The sequence below is a fragment of the Amblyomma mixtum genome, chromosome 3 (assembly GCF_055824585.1).
Source record: "Amblyomma mixtum isolate Tamu chromosome 3, ASM5582458v1, whole genome shotgun sequence".
In the NCBI taxonomy this organism is placed as follows: domain Eukaryota; kingdom Metazoa; phylum Arthropoda; class Arachnida; order Ixodida; family Ixodidae; genus Amblyomma; species Amblyomma mixtum.
Window position 1 is genome coordinate 143,709,046 of NC_143014.1, and position 20,277 is coordinate 143,729,322.

Below are 20,277 nucleotides of genomic sequence, written 5' to 3' on the forward strand. Positions count from 1 at the left end.
GATCCAGGTGGTCTGGCTCATGTTGGCTTGCCGGGCGGAGGCACATTTATTTTTAATCATGAACGCTGAAAGAGCCTCTCACGTAGGGGCGACGCTGGGAGGTGGAGAGTTAGTGCTCTTCTGACTACGAGGCAATTCACTAACACAACATGGAACTTTAAAAGTCTAATTCACGCCGTTTTGGCTCCAGTTTGGGTTCATCATTTATCACTGTTCAGACGAATCAGTCAATCAGTCAGTGGGTCCGCTTGGAGGTCGTGCCGCAGTCTTTTGCAGTTCGAAGCTGCCCTCGATCTTTCTGAACCTCCCGTCAAGTTGCCGTTTGCTATCCTCGTAGTAGCGCACCTCCAACGGGGGCGAGCCCTCTCACGTCAGCCGCCTCAGTTCTAGAAGTGAACCTTGGGGTCCCGACGCTCTTCCAGTGAGATTCCAGCGACTTTCATGCCTTCTTCGGGAGTTTCGCGAGTGAGGCTGTCGGGGCCGCCTTCATTTCGTGTTGGCGGCATTCGGCGTCGGCGCCTCACGCCCCTCGGCGGCAGTGCGCGGGGGCTTGGTTCGCCGAATCGCCGCCACGGCCAGCTGCCAGGCGTGGGTGATGCGAATAGCATCGGCAGAGTCCCCTCTAGGAGGTCATCGTCTGCAGTGTTCTCACCACGCGTTGGGGTCACGCAGCGGGGAAGAGCGGGAACGTGGAACAAGCCCTCGCCCTCACCTTCATAAGTCTCGCAGGCCATGGCGTCCACTACTGCTCCCGGCTGGACCTGCCCGACCAGAACCGGTGGCTCGGGTGACTCGGGCGGTGACTGTCGACGTTTGTAAGGAGACCTGGCGGTTACCAAGCGACGTAACTCCTCATAATTGTCTTGAATGTCTGCTTCGGTTGCTCTTTCGTAAAACTCTTCGAGTATTTTGTACCTTTCTTCATCCGTTATGTAGCCATCGGCTCCGGACGCCATCTTATCACGGCCGTTTCTGACGTTTCTGTTTCTTCTTTTGCAGTAGTTGTGGGCTCTTCATCTTCATTCCAGGTTGTTCAAATCCATGTCTCGGCGACAAGTTGCTACCTCACCGCTATACGCAGCCGCTTGGCAATCTATTCAGCAGCGAAGGATCGACAACGCTATCTCATGTCTTACTTGATGTCTCACGAAACCATCCTTACACGAGCCGCACCGGAGCAAATGTAACGGCGCTGTTCACATAATATTTCAGCGCTGGCGCGGAAAGCAGGAAATTGAGCTGGGCGTTGCTGCTGTAGGCTAAAGAGAGGCCGATGGAAGGGAGTTTACTACTGCGCTGAAGTATATTTAATTTATCTTTCTTCACTGAAAAGCACTTAGCTGAATTCCGCCAGAATTCGCATCTGGAGCCATCTGTGTTAGATATCAAAATATGGGCCAGGCGCACGTGCACACTAATGCCTCAAGCGTACACGTTTAACACTAAGGATTCACAAGCGGTGGTGATTATAGGGGCGCCTAGGAGTTCAGGGTTAAAGAAAAAGGGCTTGCTTACGTTCTGTGACTTCGTGGTATTTAGACATGCAGCTAGCTGGCCGAAAACAACAGCCACTACTTCCTTTTCTTCTCGGCGCGGTACATGGAACGGTCCTCAATTTGGAGAACTAACACAACGGACTGCTATCCGTCAGAGTGCAGACTGCGGATCGCAAACTGCAAGATCTCTTGCTGGCTGGCTGCGCACCTCGCCCTCACGGTCAGCCAGCTCACTGATCATAAGTACTTGGCGGTTTATGGCTCTTCCTGAAAACTTGAAAACAAAAATGACCGGAAATTTTTGCTTGTGGCAATGAGGATTCCCGAGATAACCAGGGTGTTGCGAAACTCGGAGGCTGTGGTATGAGGGTTTTAACTGTGCATGTGAGATGTATGTTGCATTTATATCGCTGCTTTCGTATACGGATAAGATTTAATGAGCGCGTTTTGCTGAGAGTGCTGGGGTGACCGGCTACAGTAACAAGTCCTGGGGTGCGGGTATGAGTAGAGGAGGGGGAAGGGGTGCTTAGGGGTACACGGGTGCAAGGTAGGGGTCGTCGTGCGCGGCGTGGTGCATGGACACTCATCCACTCCTTAAAATAGATTTGTGATTGCACGGACAGCGCAGAAAACGACACGATCTCGCAGAACCACACCAGTGGGGAATCGCTGCAAAATGTGATTACCTCCCTTACAATGTGGACGTTGATGAAGGTGCGTTATTAAAACCGCATGGTTCGTTTTTCAGTGCACATCTAGTAGCTGGCAAGCATCACAGAAATGTCAAAAACCTTCTTGTGTAGCTATAAGCGCACCAGATGGCTCAGTGGTTATGGTGCTGTGCTGCTGACCCGAAAGATGCGGGTTCGATCCCGGTCATGGCGATCGCATTTCGATGAGGCGAAATGCTCGAGGCCCGTGTTCTGGGCGATGTCAGTGCAGACTAAAGAACTTCAGATGGTCGAAATTATCCGTCGAAGTTGTATTCTATATCTGCCTCTGTCGCTCTTTCATAGAACTCTTCCAGTATGCGAGCCCTCTCTTCTTTGGACATATACCATCGCCGCCTGACGCCATCTTACTCCGGCATTTTCTGACGTTTCTGTTTCTTCTTTTCTAGTAGCTATGGCCTCTTCATCTTCATTCCTGATTTTTCCCATCCGTGCCTCGGCGACGAGATGAGAATGCAGCAATGTACGCAGCCGCTTGGCAATCTAATCAGCAGGAAATGATCGATAATGCTGTCGCATGTCTTACCACATGTGTCACAAATCTATCGTTCCACGAGCTGCACCAGTGCAAATACGTATAACGGTGCTGTTCACGTAATATTTCAGCGTGGACGCGGAAAGCAGGAAATCGGGCTGGGCTTTGCTGCTGCAGGCTGAAGAGAAGCCGATGGAAGGCAGTTTGCTTCTGCGCTGAAGTATATTTAATTTGTCGTTCTTTACTGAAAAGCACTTAGTCGAATAATTTCAGAAACGTATTTCCGGCAGCATTCGCATCTGGCGCCATATGTGTCAGATATGGAAATATGGACCAGGCGCACGTGCACATTAATGCAGCGTAGAGGTTTATCACTAAGGATTCACCAGGGGTGGTGGTTATAGGGGCGCCTAGGAGTTTAGGGTTAAAGAAAAAGGGCTTGCTTACGTTCTGTGATTTCGTGGTGTTTAGACATGCAACTAGCTGGCTGAAAACATAAGCCACCACTTACTCTTCTGCTCGGTGCGCTACATAGGACGGTCCCCAATAAAAATGACCGGAAGCTTACCCTTGCACAGGCGCACAGGCGCTCGCACAGGCGCTCGCACAGGCTTGCAGTGTTGGTATTTTTTGTCTTCAGTGATGGCTTGTTGCGTGTTTGGTTGTCACGCCGCGTACAATGAATGTTCGCAGCCTAGCGTACTCGTTCCTTACATACGCCTGGCTGACCTCGCATGGAACGGGTGACATCCCCGGGTAGAAAAAAAAGGCTGATATGCCATTTCTTCTGCGGTTGACGTGAGGTAGACATGGCGTAGAAACTACCTCACTATTGTTGCCACGCGACTGCTTACTACTTACGTAACGAAACGAGCCCATAAGGGTTCGTTTAGTGACAATGCTCGGTGTCTAAACTTGACAACATAACTGCACGCCACACATGTATTTTTGCTGTGGGATATTCCAGGCGTAACGCAGATTAGATCACAGTTTTTTTTAAGTACCATAAAATTCAGATAAAAGCTCTCTATTCGAAAATAAGGTCCTTAGATTGTTATGGTCAAGAGAAATCGCAGCATTTTCGTTATTGAGCGAGCGAAGCTGCGCGGTTATCACTGCGCGGCTGACTAGCGTCTGAGTTACCACATCAGCACTATGTGATAAGCGAGATTCCATGCCAAGACCAGGGTATTTCTTCAAGGCTGCCTAATTTTTTGCAGCAACTTTTCTCGTTCGACTGAAGTCTGCTGTTTGAGGCAGCAGCCAAAGACGGCGCCAGTCGCGCCGGCGGTGTCGTCACCGACTGCCGCCTGCACCGTCACTGTTACTTCAGGGTCAATAATTACACTACGAGTGTCCCTATACGATTAGCCTGTATTTTCAGTAGGGAACACAGGGATGCTCTGCACGGAATTTTGCAGCAGTCGCGCGATTGAAATTCAGAACTACGAAGTTAATGTGCTGCGTCTAAGCAAGGTAGAAAAATGATAGGGGCTTAACGTAGTTAAAGTGAGTAGACCTGCGAAAGCAGGTGTTCATTCTTCAATTGGAGGGGGCACTTAAACTCCGCCTTAGGGCTGTGGCATGATATCTTTAGTGGGTTAATGCCCATGTATGCTGAACTGGTAATTCCTACTTATGATTCATAGATTGCGGCGAGTCCTCATATACCACTACCAGCGCAGTGGCGCAGCGGTTAAGCGATGTGCCGCTGCACTGGTAGGTGGCTCTTTCTATCGCAGCCACTCTTCGGGATTTTGCGACCCATGTTGCTCTTCCCGAGCAACCTCTCCCGCAGATGGCACGACGCTCGTCCGAACTTACACGAGCTACTACCCGCGCTTACACGAGTTACTCGGGTAAGCTCGGGTTGTAGCTCGTATTGCTAGGTAACGACACAAGATCGTACGTTGCTAGGCAACGGCGACTCAAGGCCGTTTGGTAGCCGCGCCGCCACGAGCATACGCGATGAGCCGAGCTGGGTTCCAGTAGTGTTGCTTTCGCAACAACAACAACAACAACAACAAACAAATTGTGAAAACCCGAACTGCTTATTGAGGGTGAGCTCGTGAAGAACGCATAAAGTGTCACCCACACTTCGCGCACTTTTACGTGGGAAGCTCCCAGACACCCTTAGAGCGTGTGGGGGTAGCGGTCTCGGACTCAAAGGAGATGCCCTCGACTCAGCGTGGCAAGCTCAGCGGAGACCAGCTACCAAGTGACAAGAGGTTTTTGGTCGTTTGGTGCCCAGCTTTCGCCGGTCGCAAGCCAGAGAATGGGTCGGCGCCAAAGGTTCACAAACAAAACAAAGTTTATACAGCAAAGAGACGATACAGAGGATTTCACAATCACTAGTACAAACACATACACAGTGATTAACAAAACAATGCAACTCCTGCAAAGTTAAACTCGAGAGAGAGAATACAATACAGAGGCAATATTGCACCTAAAGTGCACTAACACAAGAGAGAGGTAAACAAACAAAACACAATTTTGTTCACCGGGCACTGCGGCAGCCCGACGACCAGAGTTCCACGACGATGCCGTCCCGCAGACTGGCGAACGTTGCCACGTTGGTCCGATGCTGGCCGAGTGGTGTTTTCCCGGGAGTCGAACGGGCGCGCTTCGATGAAGCTTAAACGGCGGTCCGGGCTGACTGATAGCGGTCAGCGTCCTTCTTTTATAGGCTCGCTCTCACGTCTGTTCGTTCTACGCGCCAAAGTAAGCGCGCACATACACGCAGCATCGGCAGTGCTGTCTCCCTTCCCTCTTCTCACCGGCCGCGCGTCCCCATTGGTCAGAGGTCGGGGGTCGCACCTCGAAGATTCCAGCGTGTTCTGGCGTGCGCCGTCGCCGACGGGCGAGGGGGACGTGTCTTAGTGCAAGCAAGGCTACGTACGCCCTTTTCCCCCCGTCAGCTGTAGAAGCCACTCGGATGTTCCAGAGAACTCTTCGGCATGGATGACTCATTCCCTCGGCGCACGCCGTGTCGGTGAGCGGTGGTGGAGGGGAGAGGTAGCCACGCGCTCATCGGGGGTTTTCCTTCTCCCCCGTTCGGCTCGCGCCGTCGAGACGCCGTGGGCGCGGCGATTTTTCTTTGTTTGCTTCTAAAATGCGCCGAATTTTGTGACATAAAGTAATGGACATAAATTTTAGTTATGGAGCAGAACTATTTGTGTTTTTTTTAGTAATTTTTGTCGCAAGCCCCTCGTTCCACAACGATGGGGCGTTCTTTCAGGAAGAGGTTGAAACGCGAGCACTTCTCAGCGTTAATCTTCGCATCTGTAACCCAACATCGATAAGTAACCTGGTTTTGAATGAACACTCTTGATGGCCAGTTATGCGAAACGTGAATCGCGCAGGTTTCTCGCTGCATCTTTATGAAGAATGGAAGGAAATGATGTTCCGTTCATAGTACGTGTCTATGTTTGATTCTGGTTTTATTGCGCATAATCCCTAGGCTATTCCTTCGCAAGGGGATACATTCGGTGCTGCTGAAGGCTTCAAGAAGTGCAGCTTTGAAATGATACACGAATCTGAAGGAAACTGAAGGAAATAATTCCAAGGTGACTGAGATGTCTGCTATAGTTACTGAAAGAGAGCCTGCAACTGAATCTATTTCCCATTGTCGCGGCCGTTCTGTTCACACGTTGTCATTTCGGTGTATGTCAAAAACACAAGATGGTCACAGTCATCCGAAGCCTTCCATTAGTGATATCCGCTCCCTCGGCCTTTGTACGCAACAATTCATTATTTATCATTAATTATTATCATACCTTGTGCTCCCCTCTTTTTAGTCGGTGCTACACACTACATACAAATACTAATAGTACAAATCGGAAGTTGCGTAAATGTTATAGACTACAGGAGCACCATGCACGAGTAGGCACATAGGCGGGGGTGGCCAACTTGCCGACCATCTTCGCCACTGCCGTAATTGTACGCCTTGCCTCTGCGATACGAGATTTCTGAAAAAGTTCGCGTCCCAACTTAGCAGAGACATTTACGAAGCTTACTTGACAAAGGAAGAATGTGGTTTGTGCGTCAGCAAAACATTTGTCTCGCTAACCAAAAAAAGAGTTCTCATATCTAGATGGACATCTGTGCCACACACTTCATCATGCCAGTGTCTTGTGATGGTTGTTTATTAGTTTTCATGTGTGATTACGACGAATGTATAAATGTGGCGTGTCTCTGGAGTAAAACTCATTGAAGTTCCGCGCTTCGTGCTGTCTGTTTCTTTCTTCGTCCTTTGGCGTTCGCGCGGTTACAATATGCATTAAAGTATGAATCACTAACTAGCCCGCCTTTCACTGTTATATTTAGTAGGTATTAACCCCCACCCCTTTCTGGTCTCCCGATGCTCCCCCTTACCGAGCACTAACGGCGACGACCAGTACCATTCTCCATGCCCGATACCACGCACGCTCCTCATATTTTTATGTTGGACGCTATTAGACGTGCGGAATAAGATCCAAAGATATTTGTTCTTGTTTTTGTTGCCTCTGAAGCAATAGCCACATACCCATGGTGGGGATTGGCCAGAGTTTGGTGCAGATCCAAAGAGGAGAAAAATCTATGCAGACTTATCTCAAACGGTTCATAAATAAAAATTGAGGAATCTTGGAAAGCGAATGAAGAATTTTGAAAGATTTTGAGGAGATTGGAATGACAATCAAGCAAACAAAGAGGTGAGGGTAAAATAAATAATTTTTGTTGCTTGTCCTGTGCAAACGCTGCTCTCGCTCACTTCATCTTTAAGGGCGCGCGCAGCGAACCTCAGAGCACCTTCTTTTTTTTTATGCGCACCTGTAACTGGTGTCCTGCAATACACGAAACGGTTTTAGAGCGGCGAAAACTGCCACCCATTTCCTAATTAGTACATGGGTCTTTTTTATTATTTAGCGATTTAGAATGGGGTCGTCGTATTGCTGGCGATATTCTTCTTACGTTCACAGTTTTTTCTCATGTCACAACAGTAATGACTTATACATGCGGGAACAGCTTTTCGAGATGAATAAAATTTCGATGATCGCATCATTGTGTCCCCATAACTCACTTTTCAAAGCCCACCGAGAGAACCGGATCTTCCGGGTGCTGGATGTATGTTGTCAGTGCAGGCCAGACCCACACCAGTTGGTGGATGTTCTCTTCTGCTGAGGGCCTGCCCTTCCTTGAGTGTGTGCTTTTCTTCGTTTTCGTGCTAGTGTAGCGAATGTGCACAGTGTGGCACGTGTATTGTGTGAATGGAAATTGTGTGTGTGCGTTTGCTGCTCTGCGCACACGAAGTGGCGTACGCGTCTAGAAGTGACACTGACGTTAACGACATACAACATTTCTTCGGAGCAAAAATCGATTCTGTGTCTTTTTCAGGCAATGGTGGTCTTTGTCTGACAGGAAAAAGACGCAATTATTGCCTGGGTGATCCGGGTAAAGAAGTTTCCGGCCACCCGATTCAAACTTGTGGCGTCAAGACCGAAAAGGACTCCGGAATCATAGACTGGAAGTGCTTGGTGATATTGGCAAGCCTCAGCGATCCGAGAGAAAAATTCTTATCGCACCGTAGTTTGATTGCGAAATCGACCGATGGTAGCGGCACCTGTGTTTAATTTCTTAAACGTTTAAAGCTTATAAAGTCTATTTTCAGTCATAGTAGCGCCCTCGTCGTCATAATGCGGTAAGCTATAGATGCAGTCCAGCGTCAGTTAGTCCTCAGTGTACCTTTAACACGAAACAGCATCAGAAATCGCCTGTGACACGAGAGATTCAACAACTGTCTTGAGCCACAACGACTCTGAATGATTGCCGTGCTATAGTCATGAATTAGGGCTCCTGGTTATACAGCATTTTTATCCCTCTTAAATGCAGGGTGACGAGGGTCCGCGTGGACCGCCTGGCGACAAAGGTGACAAAGTGAGTGTCTTTCTGGCGTTACAGAGGCAAGTGTTCTCGTTGATGAAGAGCTTTTGTCGTTCTTTATTCTGGCTTACGCATGCACAGCCTAGTGACAGTAATAAATAGAGGCAGGATACTTATCTTTATGAGCTTCGTGCTTTTTTTAGGAGCTCAATGCATTTCCTGCCTTACCTATCTCGGTGACACCCGCAAGTGGTGAAAAGTTTGTTCTGACACGCACTACACGTTTTCACAGGGCTCCCCCGGTGCCGACGGCCAGAAGGGCGACCATGGGCTGCAAGGTGACGCGGGTCCTCAGGGCATCGAAGGCGTCCACGGGATAGAAGGCCCTGAGGGTCCCAAGGCAAGTATATATCTGCTGCGTAGCTCTTTTGTAGCCCCAGCCTCGTTACGCTGCCGTGCTGCACAAGTCATCAAGTACTATTCGCAGTACTTATCTTTATGCTTCGAAAATATTCAGTATTTTATTGATGACGTCCTGCTTTCGTCGCCTATGATATCGACTGACATCTTGCAACAAGGAACAAAGTAAATGGCGATTGTAGTCGGAAAACTCGCTGGCACGGCTGCCTACTGAAACGCCAACGAGCCCAGGAAACCATTTTGATGTCTGCTCGAATCAATTTCGCACACTCACGAAATTTCCCAAGTCACGTGGGAAAACTACGTTTGCGGGGATCATGTGGCACATTTTCCGAAGTCCCGGATTCTTGGACATCATTTTTCAATTGTGGGAGTATCGTAAGCTACTATTACAGAAATATTGAAGGTAATGGTTCTCTCTTCAGATGCGTAGCAAAATTTTTCTTTTAACCTTTGTCCATTGCTCGCATCGAATACTTGAGGCTGCCATAGAAAACCAATGGAGAACGTTTTTGGCAATAGCAAATACGGTAATAGGAAGAAAATACAAGCCTGTCGAGGGGCGATCGGCGGATATATTGATTGTTATAATGACATTTTACGATACATGAAAAAATTGCGTTCATAAACTATTTCCTGTTGAAATCTGCGCATGTCCAGAATTTTTGGGCATGCAAAAGTTTTTTTTGAAACATTTGCGAGGATCATATGGCATATTCTCCAAAAGTCTCGTCCCTGGAAAGGCCGAACGCGAAGGCTTAGTGGATCGAACTTGTAGCTATTAAATATACCAGTGGACGCTGGGCGGCCCAGAACCGAGTCCCGGGCAGATACCCGGCCAGCTGTCAGACCGAGCCCCCATCCGAGGGCTTCGCTAAGGACTGCGCTATGACGTTTTTGCCTCGCTTCTGGAGCAGAGTATTTTTCGCCTTTTACTCTCTCTCCGTCTTTGTACCCAATATTTTTGTTGAAACTCTCGCAGGGGTTCGAAGGACCACGAGGAGAAAAAGGGCCACCGGGAGCACCAGGAGAAAAGGTTGGACACTTTTGTGTGTAATTAAGCGCCGGGAAAGAGGTTCACAAGGCTTTTCATGTGTAAGGTCTGAAAATGATTGGGCTACGCATGGGCGGTGAACGAGCGGAAGCTAATTTTGGAGTGACCTAAACCACACATTGTACCTTTTTCGAATCCGCGCATGGATGTTGTTGAAACATGCTGTGGGCCAGTGGTCTTCTGAAATCATGTGGCGAGGAAGTAATTACGCTTGTACATGGTTTTGGAAGCAAACGTTACCCAAGGGGGCTAGTTTTAACCAAAAAATGCAGGTTTCTCCCTCCTTGCAGATTAACGAGGAATGTAGCTCGATGCGGTTTTCTTTCGAAATCTTTGTTCCTTTATTTCGATTGACCGCATTTTAATTGTTGAATGTTTTATTTTGTTCCGCAATTGAGGGACGCGAAATACGCCAGACTGACTCTCTGTGGCTCAGGGAAGTGAGGGATTATGTGAGATACCCGTGCGCTTGTGCCGTTTGGCTTGACTGCACTACCTGCGCTCGCAGTCACTTGGTTAAAGCGCGGCTCTGCAACCAAAGTAGGCACAACTGGCACAAATGCAACAGCTACAGAAAGGTACTGATACGGACCTAAGTAAAGGGACCACTCTATTCCGTTCTAAATGCAATCACGCATTTCCTATCGGAGATGAAGAAATATTGTTTGTCCATGTGAAAGCGCACTAACGTCCAGTACCTGCATGTACGTGCAATAGCTATCAATTTCTATTAGGGATTGCGTGAAAAATGTCGGAAGGCAATAGCGTGCTTCTTTTACGCTTGTCCGCACGTGTACTTTTTAAAATGTATACAAGCCTGCTTCCGAAAGGCTGTTTATGAGCCGCAGCTGCGGCATATGTGTCGTGCGTATAGTCCACTGGGCGTTGCGCGATCACTTGTGTTCTGCCCCAAGTGCAACATGCCACATGGCTGCTCCGTAATGATGGGGTTAGTAGGGAAAATACAAGCGTGCTGGTTTATCCGGCACGCCCGCATTACGCCACCAGGCAAACAATTCCTGACGAAGGCTGCTCATCTGGTGCTGATCAGTGCGAGTGACGCTCAGACAGCCTTGTTGCTGCTAGGTGCATGCGCTAACAGACTCAGGATGCTCCGGAATCGACGGATATTGGAAAGTGCAGGTAAACTAGGAAAAAACGGTGGTTCTGCGGCTGTGATTTCGACTGTGTACTTGGACCTACCTTAGTAACCACAGTAAAAGAAGTTATACACTTATCTGGGGATCCTTGTATCCCAAAATGTGTTGCGGGGAAAGCCATGTTTCGCAAATTTGTTCAGTCGCTGAATAGAACCGTAGTTATTCCGTCAAAGATTTAAACCTGCCTCACAATCGGCCAAATTAACAGCCTACTTAACGACTATGCCACCATTATACGGCTCCCCTTGCATATGAGATTAAGTCAATTATTTTAAAAGCATGCAAAGCAGAGGGGCTGCGAACAAGGTTTGTCACAAGACCCCAGGCCACAGGCTCTGCTTTTATGCATTTATTTAGGCAATACTGCACGCATACCATGCTTTAGCAAGAGAGGACACTACAGTAAAGATAATGCACACCGGATGTTGCACCTAAGATGCTCTGCAATTTTTGAAAATGTGCTTTTTGAGCTAGAAGAGCGCTTTTTTCCGCATTGCGTTGTCAGCAGTGCAGCGTATCAGAATACAGCTATACGTGCTAACTAGTAGGCTGGTTAACTAATACTGTGCAGTTAAACTTTAAGCATTACTGCTAGTCGCCTTATTTATAGAGAGGCATGTAGCCAACCGTAAGTAATATTCATATGAGAATTAGAATTTCGAAAAGTCTTTTACCCTCGGTGCTGTGGCCCGGCAAATTTGAGCCATTCCAACGAGTTAGGCGCACTGGAGGGGTTGCTTTTCCTCCAACGATTTTCGAAAACGCATGTATTTTGGCATGATGTAAGCAGAATTTGCTAGATGACTACATCACGATATTACCGTAAGTAATATCCATGCCAATTTTTAGAATTTCGAAAACGCGGTAACCCTTAGAATTGTGACCTAACAAACTCTGGCAGCATCGCGCCAAAGCACATGCGCTTTCGAGAAGCTTGCAGGCAAAGCAACCTCTCCAGTGCACACCAATCGTCAAAATAGCCAAAATTTGTTGGGCCACAGCGCTGACGGTAACCGCGTTTTCGAAATTGTAAGGACTGATATGGATATTACTCACGGAGGGCTACGCGCCTCTCAGTAAGTAAAGAGACTAACTGTAATAGTTGAAAAATTAGCTATTGCGTATTAGCTAACCATCCTACTAGTTAGTATGTATTCGCTGTTTTCTGATGTGCTACACCACTAACAGTGCTGTGCCGAAGGAAGAGCTCTTCTAATTAAAGAAGCCCGTTTTTAAAAATTGCGATTAACATGGCCAAGCTTCAGACAGTTGCAGTTCGTGGCTTCCAAATCTAAAATCCATGTTCTTCTGTTTGCGATTTCAAGCAATTTCTCCCAATTTCCCACCCACACTCTTAAAAGAATATACAACGCCGATATATCAATTTGTATTTTCCGAATGCCATTAGCTTTTTTTTTTCTTTTACAAAAACACAAAGTGACAGGCAGGTGCCGACAAAATCGGGCCGTTAAGATGTTTCACTTTATTATTTTAAATTTTCAGTTCGAATGCGTAATATTTCTCAAGTTTTGCGCTTCATGGTTATTATTGCTATTATTGCGCTCTATGTTCCACAAACTGGCAAAGCAAAAATTGTGCGCGAGAACGCTCACTGTTCTGGACATTGTGACAGGGACCCCATAGAAGAGCGAAAAGCGTTGAAAAAAAGAGAAACTATATCGGCATTGGAAGGAGATCTCACGCGAGGGAGGGCAGCCGACCTTCTTTGCACCTCCCCCTTTTTCGGACGCCCATGTCGGCAGCACAGCTCTGATTACGCTGGAATGTATGTTTAAAAAAATCAATACCTATACAGTCTCCAATCCGCACTTTCACTTCCGGCAGGCACTTGTGAATTTTGGAGAAGATGCCTTCGACATAATGTACGCGAAATTTCAATCTACGCAAAGTTTTATGTATTTTTTTTCAGTATATTTAGATGTTCTTAAAAATTCAATGCCATTTTTGTCTTTTTCTCCATAAGGGTAAAATGGGGATTCCCGGCTTCCCAGGATACCCGGGATCAACTGGACCGAAGGTATTTTGTCCGAATTTATTTTCACTAAATAGAAACTGGCTGTTGATTGTAGTAACACCTTGAATGCGTGTGCATCTTTCCGGGAGTCTACGCGGTGATTTGGCCGTTGCCACGAAACTCCTTGCTTAAATCATACTCTACGACCATACATGACAGATACTGTGTGATGAGCGCATCTGGATTCAGTCTTATCGCCTTTGGTTTTGTAGCTGTGTAAATACAGTTTCAGCACGCGATTCAGTCACTGATCTCACTTTTTCATTTGTATTTTAACCACAGCGACAGTGCTAGCTCCTGACTACTAAATAAATGTTGATAGGGTCTGTTGCTACATTGTTTACGCATGGTTGCCACTTTTATGCATCGACGGTTAGAATTTGTTTCATATTTCAATACTGATGCACCGTACCTTAATATACCTCGTGAGGAAACTTCCAGTTATCTTAGATAGGACCTGGGACGTTAACATCGTTGAAAAAATAGAGTGAAAAAGATGCACTGGTGATATTAGATACAGAAAAGAATACTTCGTACGCTAAATTAATTTTCGACCTGCCTAGGCTAACCAATAGAGTTGGCCGTAAAAGTTCCATTTTGGGCGTAATTAATGGCGACGCTGAACGGTTTTTGAAAAAGAGGCGTAGGTGTCAGGATGACGTTGTGTTGCTGTTTAACCCATCGTCGTGTTGTTGCTGCGCTGGCGTTTTGTTTAGTATATTTCTGCATTATCTTTCCTGCATTAATGTACTCATACCCGCTGCATCGCCCGAGTTTTTCGCAGGAATCTCCTGCGAACACAAGTGGAACAACAAACGCCATGTTAAGCCATTTGTGTCAGTCGTCAGAGCCGCACGGCGTTGGTTGATATCTCTCATCCGAAGAAAAATACCCTCTGCAAAAGATGTTTATCAGCCTGTCAGCGGGCGAGGAAGTGTCTGTGAGCTGTGGATGCCCTAAGCATAGCAGCACTGGAAACCCGAACGTTTTTATGATACTTTCTAAGCTTTAATTATGACCAGCGATTTTACCCGCACTTCGTTAACGCCCAATGGGGAAAAGGCGGACGCGAGGAAGGCGTGACGCATTTCAAAGAAATGAATATGTCCCTTAAAAATGTCGTGGCAGAACGTGGATATTTTTATTTCGCCTCTTCAAATCCATCATTGTGTTACGAGACAGTGTGGGTTTAAGTGCATTTTTGAGACAAAGTAAAATACACGCATAGCGATTAAAAACTGGTAAATAACTGAATGCTGATAAAGGCCACATCATCAGTTTTTCTTTTTTTTCGAGAAAAATTAATATTAATATTTTCGTGAATTCCGCCTGTTGCCTGTCGGTGCCCTGCAAGTGGTAGCAGCACCCACACGCCGTGAGCGCCATGCCGTTGTTGGCCCATAATTCGAATATGGAAAAAAAAAACTCTTGCTGCAGGGCGAAAAAGGATTTCACGGAAAGCCAGGAGAGAAGGGAGACAAAGGCGACCGGGTAAGTATGCGCCACTGACCTACTTGCAGCTTGGAAGTAATGTTAGGACAAACATAATTTCTTGGTACGCAGTTACGCCGAAGAAAAAAATACAGCATTAGAGCAAATTTAAAGGGAATCTACAACACTTTTATCGAACATGATAAATTAGCCCTTCCCGTGGATGGATTTTGTGATGATGAACACTTGAGGCAAATATAGGTACTATAGACTTACAACAGGAGTTACCATGTCGCTCAGAAAATTGCTTTCAGAGCGCCTCCTTCTTTCTTATTCCTATCACGTCACGTGGGACAGATGACCATTATGAGCGGATTTCCTTCAGTGTCACGTACTGCTGACGCCAGTCGGAGCAGTAAAGGCGATAAAGCTGGTCGCGCAGGCTAGCCGGAGTCGGGTTTCCAACGCGGGACAGGAACAGCGTGCGAGAGAAAAAAAGGATACGCATACAGCAGTGACTTGGCAGACGATGGCGAAAATCCTGCTGTGCAGTCCTGCAGCGACGCGCAATATCCAGCCCGGCAAGATTTGCGTTGTGGTAACTAAATAAAAATTGGAGGCGATGAAGGAAATTTTATATTGCTTATAACTCCGTTGATACGAGCTGCCTTACGAACATTCTTGCGTTAGGCGATTGTACAACCACTGCCCCTTCATACAGAGCAAATTTCGCAACTTTGTTAGAGTCTTTCGGGTCCCCTTGAGCACCCTTTCCGACCTTCGAACCAGGGAATGGGTATTTATAAATGAAACCCGTTTAGATAATAGATTCAGCCGTCGCTTTCTCGTAAATAATTTTCCACTTTAAGGACTTCGCTTAGACTTTAACATTGCGCTTCTGGCTCTAGTTTCACCCCTAGAACCGCTAACTGTGAGGCGTTGACGTGTTGTTCACTGGGAGTGCACTTACGCGTTAAAGTGATTAAACATGCAAGATTTGTATCTTAATACTGTGTCTGACTTTTATAGCGTCCTCTCATACTAAAGAACTGAAGTGGACCATTGGAGTAATTAAATCAATCAGCTTTGATTCGTTAGCGACTCATCACCCGTGGTTTTTGCTCGCAGTAGGAATTCTTAGATCGAACAGTTTGGTATGTCAGCGGTAGAGAAAAAGAATCCTTACAGATTTGATGGCAGAGGAACGTATGCGGAGAGCACGCAAATTAACTGCTGCATGATGTGCACGATCACCAGTTCTGAACTTTGAAGTATTTTTTTGGACAGATGGGAAGTCAGAAGTCACAGTAGGCGTATGTTTACAATTACGTGGCAGCTGAGTTTGGAAACCTTGACGAGGGTTCGCGCTCGGCTGCTTTGGTATACAGCTACTGTCAAATATAAGTGCATGCACCTGATAAGCATGTTTGTTTTTTTCTTTTAGGGACCCACCGGCCCACAAGGGGAGAGAGGCCAGATCGGGCCACGGGTAAAGAACAAACCAGCGATATCTCTTCGCTGCATAGCAGCAGTGTCTGAACATGATATTCAGGACGTGTTTTGTTTCATACGTTCAGCGCGTGCTTTTCATGTTTTATATGTGTCCGTTACGTAGGCGGCAAGAAGGCCAGCTGAAAAAGTAAATTGTTTGCTTTCTTACTTGTATTGACAACTGTTACTCATTAGTGGACATAGGATATCATGCCTAACCAGCGATTTTTGTTGGATTTCCTTCTTGAGCGTCGCATCTTTTGACGTCCCAATGAACACGCACGCTGCTTCTTGTGACTCGTGTTCACTTGTCTCCTTGCCCAGCTTTACCAGTGTTGAAGCTTACGCGAGTTGGTAGCAGATAACCAGTTGTTTTCTAAACGGACCTAAGAACGCAGGCTGGAACGATTTTACTTCAAGGTACAATTTATCACAGGGTAAAAAGGGCAAAGTGTCGTCAGTAAAGGAGTCCATCTGTTCCTCGTTCTCCATCCATGCTTTTAACTATTCCTAGAAATGGACAGCGGCAACTTGGTGCGCTTGTGGACATGGTTCGCCACCTTTTGCCCTGAAGTAAACTTCACCCTTCACTAAAATTGTCACGGTAAATGGTCCATTGGTGTTTTCGATTATTGTATCGAGCACTATGAGAGCTGAGCAATAATACCTACGGTATATTACCTGAAGTTACTGTTTACATTCACAGATCGCATAGATAGCGCTTGTTCTTCATCGAATGTGCTGTTTCTCCTTTTCAGGGCAACAGGGGACAGAGAGGAAGAGTCGGCAAAAGAGGGGCGCCTGGAGAGAAGGTAAGATGAAGACGAGGGATCCCTCTCACTTCGCATACGTTCGCGTGTGCGTGTTCGTGTGCGTGTGTGTGTGTGTGTGCGCGCGCACACACACACACACACACACACACGCACACACACACACACACACACACACACACACACACACACACACACACACACACACACACACACACACACACACACACACACACACACACACACACACACACACACGCACACGCACACGCACACACACACACACACACACACGCACACGTGCGCGAACGGTGCATGCTGCAAAGCGTTGCTTCTGCTTGCCGCTCAAACTCAGTGCAACGTAGGATATAAAGCTTACAGGTCACATGGTTTTTGCGAATATATTGTATGCACGCACTGCGTAAAGTTATGATGGTCGTGACGTTATTATTGCGACAGTATCTTTCAGGCCTCAAAAAAAGAAAGAAAGAGACAGTGAAACTAAAAAAGGTGAGAAAGAGACTTTAACTATAACAGAATCCGCAACAAATTAACATGAAGCCAAAATAGAGTCGGGGTCATGTATGCGTCTTATGTTCTTTTTAGCGATGATGTCTCATCTAATTCAAGCTGTGAAAACAGTGCCAGAAATACTTCATGAAACTGCGCTTTCCAAGTTTTAAAACAAATAAACTCGAGATGTTTTTTGATGGTTTGATCAAAAACCGGTAGAACGTAAACATTTGTGCAGATGCCTTCTTTTTCGGGGTTTTTTGTCGCCCAAAATTCGGGAAGAAAAATCTCGCATTTCAGTCGACGTCAGGGTATAGCTGAGCATCTGAGTTCGAAATCAAGTAGACATCTTTATTTTTTACAGCTTCCGTAATTTCAGTTTCTTCAGGTGTTTTTAAGAATGAATAAAATTAAACAACAACAGTCATTTTCTAGCAGGACATGAAACGCAGTGATTAAACAAAGAAGCTACGAAGGCTGGCTTGCACCAACGAAGTATTAGCCTGGTCACACACTCTCCGCTTCTTTTGCTTTCAATAATTTTCCTCCGCTTTCAGTATTGTTGGCATTCATAGTATTTGTAAGCATTTCACAGATCTGCCGGGTTGTGCAACCTTGGTCAAAAGGTAGCATTAGTTTTTAATCAATACCCTAGTTCGTGCGTTTGCAGTGGAAAATTACATTTCGGCCCAGCGGTTTTTGTATAAGATAAATACACTATTCGGAAAATTCGGTTACGTCCTAAAATGAAGAGTCCTGCATATGAGGACAGCGTATGCTGAAAGCCGTGCTCCTTTTGTTTGCCAAAAATGCAAATGCGATGGTGTGCAGGTGTGGAGTGTCACAGAAGTGGGAATACGTCTCATTTTGTTAAAGGAGCTTTTGTTGTCTTTCTCGTCTGCGCGTACCGCAGGGGACAAACGACAAAAAGTTGAAACGTATGTTACCATGCAAAATGACATACGAAGCAATGGTTGCGGTTGGTGGCAAAGTGGTATGGAGTATAGATACCTCGGCAGGAGGCTACATAGCGCAACTCAGCTCGGTAAACTGAGAGCCAGTTCCTCGCAGTTCTGGTTTTGATGGAATGCGTGCAAGCGGGCCCCGGCTAGTCGGTTGAGTTTGCGCACAGTGTGAAAACTTAGGGTCTAACAGGGGTTTTGAGGACTGAAGTTGTGTCTGCTCTTCCGCCTACGCCGATTTTTTTTTTAAGTGCAGAAACTCGTCCTGATTTTTTTGCTCTTTTGCTTGTATTTTTTTCATGCTTTTTGTGTATTATTACCCACTGTACACGGCCTTGTTTCGATTCACTGTCATGGTTCGCATATTTAAAAATGTTGTAGAGTTGCCGCGTACGGACCAGGTTTGTTTTGCGCAATTCCAGGGTAGCTCCGGGGAGCCGGGACCCCCCGGAATCCCGGGCGAGAGAGGCCCCCAGGGTCCCGAAGGTGCAAGGGGATTCATGGGAGTGCCTGGATCACCTGTGAGTCTCAGCATTCTGTCGCCTTCATTGATGCAAAAAAAGAGAAAACGATGTGGAAAAGTGTCGCTGGCTCACACTTTGTTTCCGTGTTAGCTAGAATAATAGTAAGCAGTATGCATTAGTGCTGTTCCTTGGCTGAACAGCGCGTTCCACCGTAAAATTAAAAACGAACATTACTGTGATATGAGTCTATCAAAATCATTCAAGGTCAATTTTCCGGTTTCTCATTCACGCTTGGTCTATTTGCTTACTAAGTGAGTTCGAGGGAGCCGACGTCAGCCACCTTCGACTGCGCTTGATAATATCGATATCAGTCGAAGAAAGGTGATTGAGTCGAGGAGGATCGGAGTCCGTCGCGGTTTAAAATAACGTGTAGAGTCGCTCCGTGCCCTTTCAGATTGATCTGCGTTTTAAAATTTGATTCAGTCGTGAATGTTCCGCATTTCATCGGGCTGGTCAGGATAGTCATAATTCCCGCTCTGTTTCAAGCGGGTGTCGCCATCCTAAAATGAATGAATGAATGAATGAATGAATGAATGAATGAATGAATGAATGAAAAAACTTGTATTGCTCAACAGAGGTCATGGCGAGCCTGGTGGCTAGAGGCCCTAGTCTAGAGCCCGTACGGCTGCTGCGGCGATACAGTCCCGGTTGAACAGTCTACGTTGATCTTCCAGGTCATCGCAAGACAGCACTGCCGCTCACTGCAATCCTTAAAAACGGCACCGAAATGTTGTTTTTGTGACAACAAATAATCTGAGCGCCAGCGTTTTGAGCAAACGCGCCTCCCCGATGTGCGTATTCGCTATTTCTGGCTTATATTATTATCGTAAGCATCATCATCATCACCATCGTCAGCATCATAAAGAACAACAATAAAGACGCTTTCTTAACAGCATGACTGACGCCCTGAGCGGATCTCGACCATGTGCAGGACAACGGCGTGACTATGCGTACCATGGAGTTATTACCGAGGCATGCTTTAAAGGAATGCGAGACAGAAATGCACGCATGCTGAATAAGTGGTACGTGTTGTGTCATAGCAAAACAGTGTCGGTGCCACCAAAACGGGCTCTAACTGCCGAAGAAGAAGAAGAAGAAGCTGCCCTTTGCGGGCTGGGAGCTGAAACAGGGTGAAAAGATTGTCTGCGACGATTGGGCGACAAGTTGAGACGTAAATGGCCGTGGTTTGGAAAGCTCAGTGACCTCGACGCAGTAATCTAGACGAGGGGCAGAAGGCGACAGTTCCTGGAACGAAGCGACACATCGACGCAGGATGCAAACAGGCGAGTTTAGAGAGATCCTGTTCCGTGGAACAATGAAAAAAAAAATGCATCGGGTCTGTCCATTCGGCATCAG

The 20,277-nt window shown here is 46.6% G+C and overlaps 1 protein-coding gene across 2 annotated transcripts in view; it reads left to right on the forward strand.

Moving 5' to 3' along the window:
- LOC149352219 (uncharacterized) overlaps positions 1-20,277 on the forward strand; it is a 103,714-nt gene that overhangs the window by 37,433 nt on the left and 46,004 nt on the right. For both annotated transcript variants that reach the window (XM_089581389.1, XM_089581390.1), the window contains exons 11-18: positions 8,571-8,615; positions 8,854-8,961; positions 9,964-10,017; positions 13,180-13,233; positions 14,668-14,721; positions 16,106-16,150; positions 16,911-16,964; positions 18,820-18,918. In XM_089581389.1, coding sequence (XP_089437515.1) covers positions 8,571-8,615; positions 8,854-8,961; positions 9,964-10,017; positions 13,180-13,233; positions 14,668-14,721; positions 16,106-16,150; positions 16,911-16,964; positions 18,820-18,918 — 513 coding nt within the window. The remainder of the gene's footprint in view (positions 1-8,570; positions 8,616-8,853; positions 8,962-9,963; positions 10,018-13,179; positions 13,234-14,667; positions 14,722-16,105; positions 16,151-16,910; positions 16,965-18,819; positions 18,919-20,277) is intronic.